We start from the raw sequence: 14,213 nt of genomic DNA on the forward strand, positions 1-14,213 counted from the left end.
CTGTGAGTGGAGAAAACAACAAGTAGCTACAAATCAGTCCAGGCCCTTTCCAGGCTTCCAGTCCACAGAAGAGTTAGATAACTCCCAATGATGACCCTAGTGGTCCCTGTCTTGGAGGTCATTCCAAGTCTTGGAGGACAATCTGATACCTTTGTCTAGAGTTCTTTTCAATGTATCTATTCTTTATTCCCACTGTGATTAACCCCTATACTACTGGAATTGCAGAAGGACCACCTAAGTCAGCTGGACCGATACCTAGTCCATGGTGATGAATACAAGGCTGTTCGTGATGCAATGGCCAAAGCTGTGCTCGACTGCAAGACCCTAGACGTTGGGAATGCTCTGTCGGTAAGATGGGTCTGGGCTTCTCTCTGATACCAGGAGGCACTGCCTGGAGGTTTGCATCTTCCCTTACATACATCAAATGACAGAGTGAGAACGGAGTTGCCCCCTAGAGTGACACTATTAGAAATTCGACATTCATGACCTCCTGCCTTCACAGGAAACTGGTGGCTGGAACGGGTGCTAACATTTGAGTTAGCCAGTGTCTGTAACTGAGCCCCTGATGAGAAGCTGCTCCAACCTCACTCAGACCTGAAGAAGGCTAGCACACTGCACAAATTCCTTTGTATAGTTATAGCTAACTCAAGCTCCTGAGTGATAATGATGTCAAGGTTTTAGAAGTCCGACCTTGGAACTACTAAGATTCTCTCCTCATCTGAACCCTGCTCACCCTACCATTGTTCCGGGAAGGAGGAAATAGGAACTCTGTCTGCTTCTAAAATGTTTCTGATGGTAGGGAAGTAGTCAGCAAGAGGACAGCTGCTGTCTGGCAATGAAGCACAGATTCCCAGAGTGCGCCCCCCCCCTCCCCAGTAATGTAGTTCAGTGTAAGGGCCTGACAAGTGCCACACATCCTTTAAATCTTACTTGATGTCTTTGCCTCTGCAGACCTGCAGAAGCCCCAAAGACCAGCAGACAGCCTACTTATTGTTGGCCTTGTACACAGAAGTGACTGCTTTGTACCGTTCCCGCAATGGCAGCCTCCATCCAGACTCAAAGGTGAGCAGCCCTACACAGCAGGGCTGTGTCCACAGTCTCATCTCATCACTGTCACAAACACACATTATGCTGGTAATTCTACCTTACTAGAGGGAACATCTATCTGAACTACTAAAGCACAACAGTAAAATTCTACTGCATTTTGCTTTTTCTTCAGTGCTTGATATAGTGGTCTATATGCTGGGTAGCTAGTGCCCACCACAGAGCATCTGTTTTTCTGTTTTTGTGGGTTTTTTTTTTTTCAGACAAGGTTTTGCTGTGCACGTGTAGCTCAGACTGGCCTTAAACTCATGATCCTTGTCCCTCTGCCTCTCGGGGCCTGGGATTACAGGTGTGCATTACCACACCCATGTACAATGTTGGGTTTGGGGACTGGTATTTTCTTTTTCAGGGTGTCATGTAGTCTGGACTAGTCTTTAACTTGAACTCTTGAGTCTCCTATCTCTAACCCAAGTGTTCAGTCCAGCCCTACAATGTGGTTTTGAAGCATGTTAATGTTAAAACATTTTTTCTCATCAGCAATTGGAGGCTATGAACAAATTCATTAATGAAAGCAAGATCCTCTCTGCTCCTAAGATCAACCGCTTTGCAAAATCGCTAGTGGCTAATACTCTGCCCCTGCTGCAGACCAGGTCTGCTAACGGCAGCCTGCGAGTAACAGTGACTGAAATGGCCATCCATGTGGCAACCATACTCCTCTGTGGACAAGACAAAGTCTTGGAACCCCTGAGGAACTTGGCCTTCTATCCCTTCAAAATGGTGGTAAGATCACTTCTGTTTTCCCTCCATATCTTCAGAGCTTTGTCCCCATGGAAGACAAACTTGCTGACTTTCGAACTGTTAAATCCATCTGCCCACAGTGGTGGTGAAAACTTGGCCTGCCTCCCACAGACTCCTAAGCACTGTGTTAGTCAGGCTTCTCTAGAAGAACAGAACCAATGGCATGAATACATATTGAAAGGAGAATTGTATTTGTCAGATAGCTGTGTGTGATACAGTCTGGGTAGCCCTACAATGGCTGTCTCATTCTGGAGAAGCTGAGAACCCCATAGCTGCTCAGCCCCCTAGAGGGTTCCAGGAGACACTCTCATGTCAGGGAAGGATGGCAGCAGTAGCAGCCGGAAGATGAACTCAGTACTAAAGTACAATCCACAGATGAGCTTGCCAGTAGGATGAGAAGGCAAAGGAGCCTCTCCTGGGACCTCCTTAGATATGGAAAGTAGGGTGGGTCTTCTCACTTCAAATAACCTGACTAAGGAACTCCCTCACAGGTATGCCCAGCAGTTTATCTCTTAGCCGATTCCAGATACAATCAGATTAACAGAGAGATTAACCATCATGGGCATCCCTGGCAAATAATAAAGTCAGCGCCCTCTTGCTTTGCTCTGACTGTACGGATGTGCACTCACTTCTTGTGACCTGTTCTGCTTCTGGGCTTTCAGAATGCTTTTCTTCCAACTATGCCTGAAGACCTGCTGGTTCATGCCAAGTTTTGGGAGGGCCTGACAAATGTCCGCTGGTACAGTAAGTGAGACTAACACAGACCTTGGGTTGTGCTTGGGGCCCACAGTCAGCCTTTGGTGGCTTACAGACCCATGCTCTGCTGAGACTGAGAGTCTCTTACGTCTAAGTCCAGAGAGAGCCCTTTGCAGTGCACTTGTGTGCTCTGGACATTGCATCTGAGAAAAGAGGGGACTTGGAACCACACTGAAGGTCAGACAACAAGACAAGTGCAGAACTGGAAGGCAAAATCATGTAGCCCAAGGCTTTGTGTGAATTTTGCTGTTGCTTTGAATAAATAATACTTTAGCAATAATAAATCCAAAGAAAAAATAGGTGGAAAATACTATTTACCATGCTGTGGCATTCACTGTGAACTGGTGATCGTCTTTGCTTATTAAAATTAGGTTCAGACATTTCCCCTGGGCATATTTGTCTTCCACACTAAGCATGTATCACATACTTCCTCACAATTTTCCAGATAGTTCAAATTTCTAGGGAGATGCTGAGGCTGTGTCATACTTGGTCAAGATCAGAGAGGGCAGAGTGTAGGCCCCAGTGGGTTATCTGGACCCTAACTAGCCAATGTGTGTCCTGTTCTTTTAACAGCTTGTCCCAACGGCCATCCATGCTCTGTAGGAGAGGTGAGTTTTGGTGTTTGGGATGTTTGGTTAGGTGTTCCCCTAGTGCCGAGAAGAGGTTGGCGGGAGGATGAAACCTTGACCTGAGAAAACACAGACCTGTTCTGAGGACCATTCACGGTATCCAAGCAAGTAGCTACCTGTACCAAAGGCTTCTAGCCCAGGATTCCTCCATGCAGCACCACAGGCAGTATCCATTGTGAGCCCTGTTCCTTGCTTTTTAGAACTGTTAGCAGCAAGTGTGGCCTCTGCGCAATAAATAGATAGAGATTTGAGTGGCAACAGCTACCTAAAGTGGGGCAAGTTAGATTATCTCCAGACACTGCCATAGGGCCATGAACCCCAGAGGACTGCTGGTTGGGACAACTGCATCCTCAGACCACAGAGCAGGGGTCGGCAACACTACAGAATGGGAAAGACACCCCATAGTTGGCCCATGAAGAAGAAAAGGAATCACCATCCTGTGAATAAACAGGCTGAGGCAAACAATTCACTGTTTCTGAGACTTTTGTACTTCCTGGTCCATGGAATGAGGCAGAAAAGGATTCTTCCCAGGCTGACCCAGGCTCTGGGGGGTTAGGTAGTGAAGCCCTAAGATGAGTACAGGTGCAGGAGAGGAATGAAGAGCTGAGTGTAAGAGAGAAAGACTGTGCTTCAAGTTCTCCTACCCTGTTCAATCAATTTGTGACTCAAACTCAGTTTTATGTCTACTTTTCATAAAAGTTTGCATTTCCCCACTGTTAACATATGAAGAGTGTCCACCCTGTCCCCATATCACACTCCAGAATTATGTGCACACATAGGGACCATCCCTTTCTATGGCAGTGCAGGGTCACCACACATCAGCTCTTGTGCATAAACAATACTTGTTCACTCTAGTGTGGCCAGCCAATGGAAATGAGCATCTGTCCGGACTGTCGTGTTCCAATCGGAGGCCTCAATCACAAGCCGAGTGTGGGCTTTGATGTTATCAGGTACATAAGCTGTTTGCTTGCTAGTGATCAGCCTGGGCTTCAGGATGGCTTCTACTCTTTTTGTTCTAAACTGACACTGACTTGTGCCACAGGCACTATTGCCCTTCTGGATCTATATCGTGTGTGGCATCAGTGCCAAAGCCCTTGTCATTAGGAAATCATAAGGTGCTGTCACTGGTCCTAACCACAACATGGCTGGCATATGAACACTTAACAATACAGACATGTTCTGTGGGTCCTGGGCTTACTCCTTGTACAAACATTCTTCTATAAGCAGATGCCCTGACTTGGGAGGACAGTCAGGACCAACACCCTGAGGCAGTATTTGCCCATCTCGGCACATGCCACCTAACTCGAACTTGTAAACCACCAACCTTAGTTCTCTCGAATCTTCCCACCTGTAGAAGTCGGGGGCGGGGGTTTGTTTTGTTTTTTGTTTTTATGCATAGGATCTCATACTATATCCATGGCTGTCCTGGTACTTGCTGTGTGGCCCAGGCCTGCCTCAGCCTACTGAGTGCTAGGATTACAGGGGCATACCACTACACTTGGCTTGTTTTTTGTTTTTCCAAATGTAAGGAAAATAAATGACACACATTCAGGCTTTTGAAATATTGCCATGCCTTGGTTTGTGTGAGGGGTAGGTTCTCAGACACCCACAACATTGTAACATCCTTAGCAAATGCTGGCTGTTACATAAAGTGGCACAGAGATCAGATAGAATGCCACTCCTCTCCCCATGTGCTCATAGTTTCTAGGCCAACAAGGCCTCTCACAACATAGTGCTACAAGAAAGTCTAGATACATAAGTCTGACCCCACAGTTCTGACACAATGTAGCTCATTACTCCCTTACAATTGATTGGTGGGACCTGTCTACAGCACAATGGATTCTGGTGCTTCTGGTGTAGTTGAAGCTACTCGTCTCTAAGCTGTATGTCCTTGACATGCAGTGTGTTTGCAACTGGATGTACACACTCTATCTCCCACCTACTACATATGCAAAATGCTCTACCAGACCTTGGATCCCAAGTATTGGGAAAATGAGAAAAATATGGAAAGTACAGGCATGGGTGGAAAATGTTCCAAACTCTAGCTGCCCAGGGACAGATGCACACCTCTTTCCTGATGCCTTCTCAGGGGACAGCAGCAGCCATTTCATGTAGCTACTTTAAACTGAGTCTTGGGTTATTGGTCAGTCAGAAGGGAGGTCTGAAAAGACAGATAGGCAGCCATCCCAGGCCAAGAAGGAAGAGGAGGAGGATGACTATGACTTTTACTGTTGTTTCCTCAGAGCATAGAACCCTACCTCCAAAGTGCTGAGGGTCTGAAACCTCACCACAGAGCTTGGAAGGTTTGCCTCTTTCCATCCCCGCCTTGTCTCTTCTCTTCCTTTCCAGAAACAATGAGGATAGAACGCAGACTGGCCATGTGTTGGGGAATCCACAGTCCAGCGGGACAGCAGAAGCATCTGACCGAGGGCAGTCCCCGGTGGTCTTTATTCTCACCCGGCTACTCACTCATCTGGCTATGCTTGTGGGCGCCGCCCAGACTCCTCAGGTATTTGTAATGAGCTGCTCCTCGGGGTTCTCTTGAGCTGCTGGAGAAGAGCTTGCTGCTGTTTCCTGTCAGCTCTGTGTCTTAAGCCTGCTTACCAGTGCCTGTGGTTTAAGAGTATGCTGCTGGGGCCTGGTCTGCCAGGTCATAGAAGCCTAACCTTTTCCAACATGGCACAGAATGGATGAAGTACTTTTCAGATTATGTAAAATCCATTTCTTTTTTTAAATTGATATCTCTTTCTTGGTGCTCTAGAGACAAAAGTTCTACCATGGAAGGTTACCGAGTCCAGTTTTCTTTCTTTTTTTAAATATATATTTATTTTATTTAATATGTTTTTATTTTATTTCTGGTTTTCTTTTTAACTGATACCAACTAGTTTTTTGCATTATGAGACCCAATGTCACTTGTATACAAGATGTAAGGATCCGATGATAGAGTTTATTTTCAGAGAGCAGCATGGAGAAGCTAAGGCCATCCATAGTGGTCTCTACCATATGAATACTAGCTAAGAGGACAGAACGTTCAAAGTCAATGTCTTAGATAATCCATAGCCAACGTCTGCCTGTTCCTTCTACCACCTCTGCTGCCGCGTCATGCTTAGAAGTCATCCTCCGACTTCATGCTGGTGTCTTGTTCTTCCTGGCCTCTGCTGGGCTCACTGTCACTACATCTGAGATATTGTTTCATTACTCCCAGGCCCTGATGAATATCATTAAGCCTCCAGTCCAGGACCCACAAGGCTTCCTAGAGCAGCACATCCAGAGAGACCTGGAACAGCTAACCAAGATACTGGGCAAAAGTGCAGACGAGACCACCCATGTGGTGCACCTCATCCTCAGCAGCCTGCTCAAGGAGCAGCACCAGAGTAAGCAAAGGGGGCGTGGGGCTTGGGGAGGGGAGAGTAAGCTGGGCTAAGGAGTCACATCCCATGACTCCTGAGTGAGTGAGTGAAAACCACAAACTTGACCTAAGCATGATAACCTGCCATCTAGTACTTGGGAAGCTGAGGCAGGAGTACTGTGAGTTCTCAGATAGCCTGGGCTTCACAGGAAAATCCTTTTTTAAATAAAAAGAGAGGGGATGGGAGATAAAGAAGCCAGAACACCTACTAGAAGTTACTTTGTTCTCAAAACACCATGCACCAAACAAGGACCTTTGACCTTTGGTACTTGGGAGTGTTTACACACAAGTGCAAATCTATTGTGTTGGAGACACATGCCAAGCAAGTATCACACCCAAGAATCAGTCATTAGCATTGCTTCTGATTTTTACTAAAAATTCCATGGTTATAAACCAGTCTCCTAGTTGACCATGGGCTGTTTATGTTCACAATTTGAGAAAAATCACTGCTCATTGAGCTAACAGGTGTGTTCTGAGCATTTAAGTCTACCAAGAAAGGACATACAAGGTGATCTGATAAATAGCATTGAAGATGGCCTTAGTTTTTTAAAAGATTTATTAATTTATCATATGTGTCTTCGTGCACACCAGAAGAGAGACTCAGATCACATTACACGCCACCATGTAGCTGCTGGGAATTGAACCCAGGGCCTCTGGCTACTACTCTACCAGTGTTCTTAACCATTTAACCATCCTCAAGGCTGTGAAGATGGCATTGTTAAGAATGACTTTTCCTTTTTTTTTTTTTTTTTTTTTTTTTTTCCGGAGCTGGGGACCGAACCCAGGGCCTTGCGCTTGCTAGGCAAGCGCTCTACCACTGAGCTAAATCCCCAACCCAAGAATGACTTTTTTTTAACTAAAAGACAACCTTTTTGATTTTGGTGGTGCTGGGGATTAATGCTGGGGCCATGAACATGGCGGGCAAACATTTCTGTTCAGCTGTGCCAAGGAAAGTCCCGCAGTGATCTTTTCAAACCACCAATGGGCAACAAAGGCATTGAGTGTAGTGTATTAAGTGTTGAGTGTATTTTATTAAGTATTGAGTGTATTTTATTAAAGGTATTGAGTGTATTGTATTAAGTTTTGAGTGTAGTGTATTAAGTATTGAGTGTGTTTTATTAAAGGTATTGAGTGTGTTGTATTACGTATTGAGTGTATTTTATTAAAGGTAGTGAGTGTATTGTATTAAGTGGGGGTGCACACCTGCCTCGGTGCATGTGTGGAGATTGGACAACAACTTTTGGGAGTTGGTTCTCTCCTTCCACCTAGTTGGGAGAAGTCTGTCTTGTTGCTGCTGTTGCTCTGCATACTCAAGGACAGCTGGCCTGTGAGCTTCAGGCGAGTCTCCTGTCATCGCCTCCCACCTTGCAGTACAGGAATTATAGGTGCAAGCCACTACGCCAGGTGTTTATGGGTCCAGGGGATAGAGCTCAGGCTGTCAGGCTTGCATAGCCACTGCTTTTACCCACCACCCCAACCTTTGGAAGTACGATAATAACAAGAAAGGGGCTGCCTGCAAACAGGACCCAATCTTCTAGGGCCTTCCCACCCAGTCCGAATTACAGAAATTTGCTATTTAGTAAAAGCTCATTTCATTGAAAGCCAGTTGTTTTGGTGTCATTTCACACAAATGGAGGTGTTCTAGAAGGCTGCTACAATCTTAGTATCTACACCACCTTCATAGCTCTTGGTCTGTGGGTAGCAGCTAGAGTGGCTGATGGTGGCACTGGGCACCTCTCTTCGTTCTGAATGGCTTCGTGAGGACAGCAGTGATGTCGGAGGAATTGTCTCAAAGAATCATCGTGAAGACAAAGCAGCAGATGACTGCATCAGGGGCTGTTAGCATCCTTAGGGTGCTTAGGGAGGCACTTCCTCTGTAGTGAACTCTCGGTTGGCACTATCTGGTACTTACTGGATGCAGGGTGGTATGGCTCCTATTCTAAGGCAACCCACATGTTCTTGTTTTATTTGTAGTGACATTGAATTTTACTGAAGTATTATCAACCAAAGGATGCAGAAACAACTGGGAGAAGCATTTTGGAACTCTTCTTCTACGTGAACTGAAGGTGAGCTGTGATAGTTGCTTAGCACTTCAGTCTAGGAGTAGGGGTCTCCCATTCATCTGCTGAGTAGTCTGTATCCATCATCCCGGGGGAGGGACTGTAGGATGCTCCCCGGAGCCTCCGGTTTCACTGCCCTCAATGTACAGCTTGCTTGTTGTCATGTTAGAGAGCTAGGTGAGAGAGTATGAAGCAGATGGAATACTCTTCTGTCAGAGAGGAACGTTGCTGAGAGGAACTAAGCATTCCAGAAATACAGTGGGGAGCTGGAAGGAAAGCAATGAGTATGGCATCTTAGTCCTGTGTCCCCTGTATTCCGGGAGGCCAAATCCTACAAGTACTGTTACGCTATAACAGAAACCAGCAGTGGGACAGTCAAGGTAGGAGGGTAGCCACAGCCCATGTGCAGCAATGTCTCGATTCTAGAATTCTGTTTCATTCTCTTCATCCAGCATCTTGACAAAACCTTGCCAGCTATAAACGCTCGTATCAGCCAAGATGAGCGCATCAGTTCCAACCCTGTGACCAAAATCATATATGGGGACCCAGCAACCTTCCTGCCCCACTTGCCCCAAAAAAGTGTAGTTCATTGCTCGAAGATCTGGAGCTGCAGGACGAAGATTACAGTGGAGTACCTGCAGCACATCGTGGAACAGAAAAATGGCAAAGAAACTGTGCCTCTCCTCTGGCACTTCCTCCAGAAGGTACAAATGACTCCTGGTTGACCTCACAAAGAACCAGGAAGCCCTGAGCAGCTAACAGTGCTATCACTCTAAGGAAATATAGGTAGCAGGAAACTCAACGAGGCCTTTGCAGTCCCAGGGCCTCTGAAGTGTAGTCACAGATGAAGTAATACGTGAGTTGGTCAGTAGTCATCTGAAGAGAATCGAGGGCCAGGAGGTCAGCTGGCCACTCAGCAACAACAAAATGGGTACAGATCATCTGCAGTGTCTGCAGTGATGACAAACACTATTCCAAAGGTGAAAACGTCCAACTTCTACATCATCTAGGTACAGACTGAAGCTAGGGATGTGAGCTGACGGTCAGGAAGCTCTGAGATGCTGCAATCCTGTCAGATCCAGGAACTCAGTTTCTGTTACCCACTGGAGTTCTGGTCACAGTGATCTTTCTTCTTACTCTGAGGACCATTGTTGGTCACAAAAGTAACTGCCTCACGTCAGTGCTATGACTTCTGTCAGGTTGTTTTCTTTGGCTGAGGAAGCTTTGGAACAATAACTACTAATGTCATTTTCCTTCCTCAGTTTCTCACACGCTCAGTCAGTCACACAAGCACAAGAGACCCCTTCTTTATCTTTTTAATTTTTATAATTATACCCATTAATTGGGTTCATTGTGACATTTCTAACACATGCACACAGAATGCACTGATGAAGCCCAACCTTTCTTTCTACCTCTTCCCTCCATCTGTTACTCAACAGATGAGCAGAGAAACTGTTACAATGATCAAATCACCTTCTTTCTGTCTGCATGAAACACACTGAGGCACTCACTGGAGAACAATAGAGTAGTACAGTTGTTACAATCCCACCTCTAAGTCAACTTTTAGCTCATGTATATGAGTGTGTTGTACCTATCTTCCTGTCTGTGACGTATTTCACTTATTAAAGTGACCTCTTGGGGCTGGAGAGATGACTCAGTGGTTAAAAGCATTGGCTGCTCTTCCAGAGATCCTAAGTTCAATTCCCAGCACCTACATGGTGTCTTACAACCACCTATGACGTGACCTGAGGCCCTCTGTTGGCATGCAGGCAAGCAAGCATGCACAGAGCACTTCTATACATAGGATTAATAAATCTTTCAGATAAGTGACCTCTAAGCCAACTACAGCCATTTTCCTTCAGATGGCAGGAGTTTGCTTATCTTTTTTTTTTTTTTTTTTTTTTTGGTTCTTTTTTTTCGGAGCTGGGGACCGAACCCAGGGCCTTGCGCTTCCTAGGTAAGCGCTCTACCACTGAGCTAAATCCCCAGCCCCAGGAGTTTGCTTATCTTAAGGTCAGAGGTTGAGTGTCCTCCTTTGTGACAGACACCACATGTACTGTGCCTATTCATCTGCTGACAGGCATCTAGGTTGAAACTCTTAGCTGTTGTTACAGAAGTCACAGAAAGCATGGACATGCACATGTATCTCATTTACTTTGAATATATAACCAGAAGAAAGGCTAGACTGTTCGGTAAATAACATTTACTTTTTTTGAGGACTCTCCATACTCTGCCAAAATAGCTGTTCTAATTCATATTCAACTAGCAATGTTAATCCTTTTACTCCACATCCTGGCCAGGGTTTGACACTGGCTATTTTTTTTCACTGGCCTTCTGCCTGGGTGAGATAATATTTCAGTATATCACTGATTGGCCTTTCCCTGATAACTAATGATACTGGACATTTCTTCATACACTTGTTGGTCATCTGTATCTCTTGAGAGGATCAGTTCATTTGCCCACTGTCAATGGGACTCTTTGGCTATTGTTCTTTAGTTCTTACATACTCAGGGCAGGAGCCTTTTTGGACAAATGGAAAGTCTTTACTTCTTTCCAGTAATTCTCTTTGCCCCTGTTGACTATTTCCTTTGTTGAACAGAAGGTTTTCAGTCACTTGCCACCTCACTTTCTCAATCGGTGCTTTAGGATCCCTATCCAGAAATGACTCTTCACTCCAGCACATTTCCCGTTTTCTTCTGGAAGTTTTGGGTCTTACATTTGGGTATTTGATCCATCCTGGGTTGATTTTTGTACTGGATGAGATAGGATTTAATCCTCAAGGCAGCTCTCTTTAGGTTTTGGTGCATAGGTTTGGCTCTGGGTGTCAGGGCAGAGAGTAGAACAGTGTTAACACTGCAAGCCATTTGTGGGTACTTAAGAATGAGGTGGCCCTTTACCTGTTTCTAAATTCTATGATATGTCACCATATAAAATAGAGCACTGAACAGATTAAATCAGCAGTATCACTCCCCCCAAGCACCCACAAAATATGTATGCACATGCCAGCTAGCGTTTCTTAGGGAAATAGAGGCATCACTACTAAAACCATCTTCCTTTGGCAGGAAGCAGAACTAAGGCTGGTGAAATTCTTGCCTGAGATCTTGGCCCTGCAAAGAGACCTAGTCAAACAGTTCCAGAATGTCTCGGAAGTTGAATTCAGTTCCATCAGAAGCTTTATCCACAGTCACCATTCAGGTATGACTCTCTGAAGCTCTAAAATGAAGTCAGCACCATTTGTGCTTAACAGATAAAGGGATGAGGGCTCAGTAGCAGGCCATTGGGCCCTAAGCATGAACAGGCGATGAAGAGACCCTAATTCCAGCTAGCCAGGCTGCAGCAGGAAGGCACAGAGCTGCTGTAGGTCAAAACAGACCTTGGCTGTATTGTCATAGTTCTGAAATGCTTTGCTCAACAGATGGGCTGCAAAAGCTGTTACATGATCGAATCACTGTCTTTCTGTCCACGTGGAATGCACTGAGGCGGTCTCTGGAGACCAACGGTAAGTGTCCTCCTCCCTCTAGCAGAGCATCACAACAGGATGTGCTGTGCACACACTGCTCTGGTGCTCAGTGTTGCCCGTCACAGCCAGCACCACGCAAGCTCTCTAGGTGTCTTCAGGTGGAGGCTGTCTTAATTAGGGTTTCTATTACTGTGATGAAACATCATAGCCAAAAGCAAGTTGGGGAGGAAAGCGTTTATGTGGCTTATTTCTTTTTCAGCACCATATCATCACATGAGGTCAGGACAGGGACAAGGTGGGAACCTGGAAGCAGGAGCTGATGCAGACGCCATGAGGATAGGGGAGACATAACTGCTTCCTACGTGTTCCCCAGGGCCTGCTCTTATAGAGCCAGGACCACCAGTGCAGGGAATGCCCCACTCACAATGGCTTGTCCATCCTCTATAAGTCACTAATTCAGAAAACACCCCATAGGTTGCCTACAGCCAGCTCTTACAGAGCTATTGTCTTACTTAGGCTGCCTCTTCTCTGACTGTAGCTTGTGTCAGGTTGACAAAAATAAAACCAGCCAGCACAGAGGGTCTGGGAGAAGTATGGTGGCCTGAGAGCCTTCATCTTCTTGAATCCAAAAACTGGGTTTCAAGAAAGAGTTGGGTTACTGAACACCTGTCAACATGTCCATGTAAAGACAAGACCTTACATAGGCTCCCTGCTCTGTGTTAGATGGGATGACCATGTCTGCTCTGCACGTCTCTTCCTCCCCTCACCTTGATGCTATGACTAAGACAGCTTACCTATCTGCCAAGGAATGATCTTGTCATTTCTAGGTGAGATCAAGCTACCAAAAGATTACTGCCGTTCTGACTTGGATCTGGATGCTAAATTTGAGGTCATCCTTCCACGGCGACGGGGCTTAGGCCTCTGTGGAACTGCTTTAGTCAGCTACTTGATTAGCCTACACAATAAAATGGTCTACGTGGTGCAAAAGCTCTCCAATGAAGACAACAGGTAGGTGTACAAGTCAGCAGAGCATGGTGTTTGCCCAGCCCTAGGCTCCTGAACCTCCTCCACCTTCTGCTCTTTCCATGGCAGAGCCTCCCTTGGCCATTCTCTCCAGAGTGGCCCGTAGACATGCAGCTCTCACCTGTTCAGACCACACAGGCTCAAACAGGAGAGTCCCTGTGTGTCTGCTCTCGACATCCAGCATGTGTCTTGTCCCTCAGCTACTCTGTAGATACCTCTGAGGTTGCTGACCTGCATGTCATCAGTTATGATGTGGAGCGGGACCTGAATCCACTGATCCTTTCCAACTGCCAGTACCAAGTGCAGCAAGGTGGGGAAACCTCACAAGAGTTTGATCTAGAGAAGATCCAGCGGCAGATCAGCAGCCGCTTCCTCCAGGGCAAGCCTAGGCTCACCCTCAAGGTAAGCTGAGTCTGCCGATAGCCAATGTGCTGCTTAGTTATGTCAAGAGGAAGGTACCATTCTGGTGTTCTGAGGAACAGAGAGTACACTGTGCCACCCACAGTCTCTCCTGTATCATCTCCTTCCTGGTCAAAGCATGCATGGCCACAACTGCATCAGCCTCCTGACTGTGGTTATTCTCTCAAGCCCTTTGGTACCACCTTCTGCATCTCAGTCCCTCAGAGACATTCTCCAGTCTCTACGGACTTAGCGTTTGGTTTTTCTGCCATTGTTAATGGCACCACCAAGGAATCTGCCATTGTTGCCCTGTTCCTCAGCACTCTACACCCAAGGGCCAGTGTGTCCCCTGTGTGTCCTCACCTTTAACTGGCATGGCATACCTGTCATTTTAGCCGTCTGACACAGTGCTCCCTGGGTCCTCTGCTGGACACCCTGCATGGCCTCCCATTGCCTCCCTTCACTTGGCCTTCACAGAGCCTGTGGCTCCAGCTCAGGTTTCCAGTTACCTCAATTGTCTGCCCTCACACATAGGATTTCTGCCACCTCTTGAACACAGTGGCAGAGCCACATTCTTTCCCTTCATCTGGACTGCTCGGATCCTTCCAGTCTAGTCAAATACATTACATGTAGGT

At 46.2% G+C, this 14,213-nt stretch overlaps 1 protein-coding gene across 4 annotated transcripts in view; it reads left to right on the forward strand.

Moving 5' to 3' along the window:
• Rnf213 (ring finger protein 213) overlaps window positions 1-14,213 on the forward strand; it is a 99,506-nt gene that overhangs the window by 79,338 nt on the left and 5,955 nt on the right. For all 4 annotated transcript variants that reach the window (XM_087572566.1, XM_087572567.1, XM_087572569.1 and 1 more), the window contains 14 exon segments: window positions 226-348; window positions 952-1,062; window positions 1,582-1,824; window positions 2,505-2,586; window positions 3,172-3,206; window positions 4,083-4,177; window positions 5,577-5,736; window positions 6,433-6,601; window positions 8,611-8,702; window positions 9,149-9,400; window positions 11,759-11,891; window positions 12,112-12,195; window positions 12,984-13,164; window positions 13,380-13,581. In XM_087572566.1, coding sequence (XP_087428692.1) covers window positions 226-348; window positions 952-1,062; window positions 1,582-1,824; window positions 2,505-2,586; window positions 3,172-3,206; window positions 4,083-4,177; window positions 5,577-5,736; window positions 6,433-6,601; window positions 8,611-8,702; window positions 9,149-9,400; window positions 11,759-11,891; window positions 12,112-12,195; window positions 12,984-13,164; window positions 13,380-13,581 — 1,962 coding nt within the window.

Source organism: Rattus norvegicus, chromosome 10 (genome assembly GCF_021556685.1).
Source record: "Rattus norvegicus strain SHRSP/BbbUtx chromosome 10, alternate assembly SHRSP_T2T, whole genome shotgun sequence".
In the NCBI taxonomy this organism is placed as follows: Eukaryota; Metazoa; Chordata; class Mammalia; order Rodentia; family Muridae; genus Rattus; species Rattus norvegicus.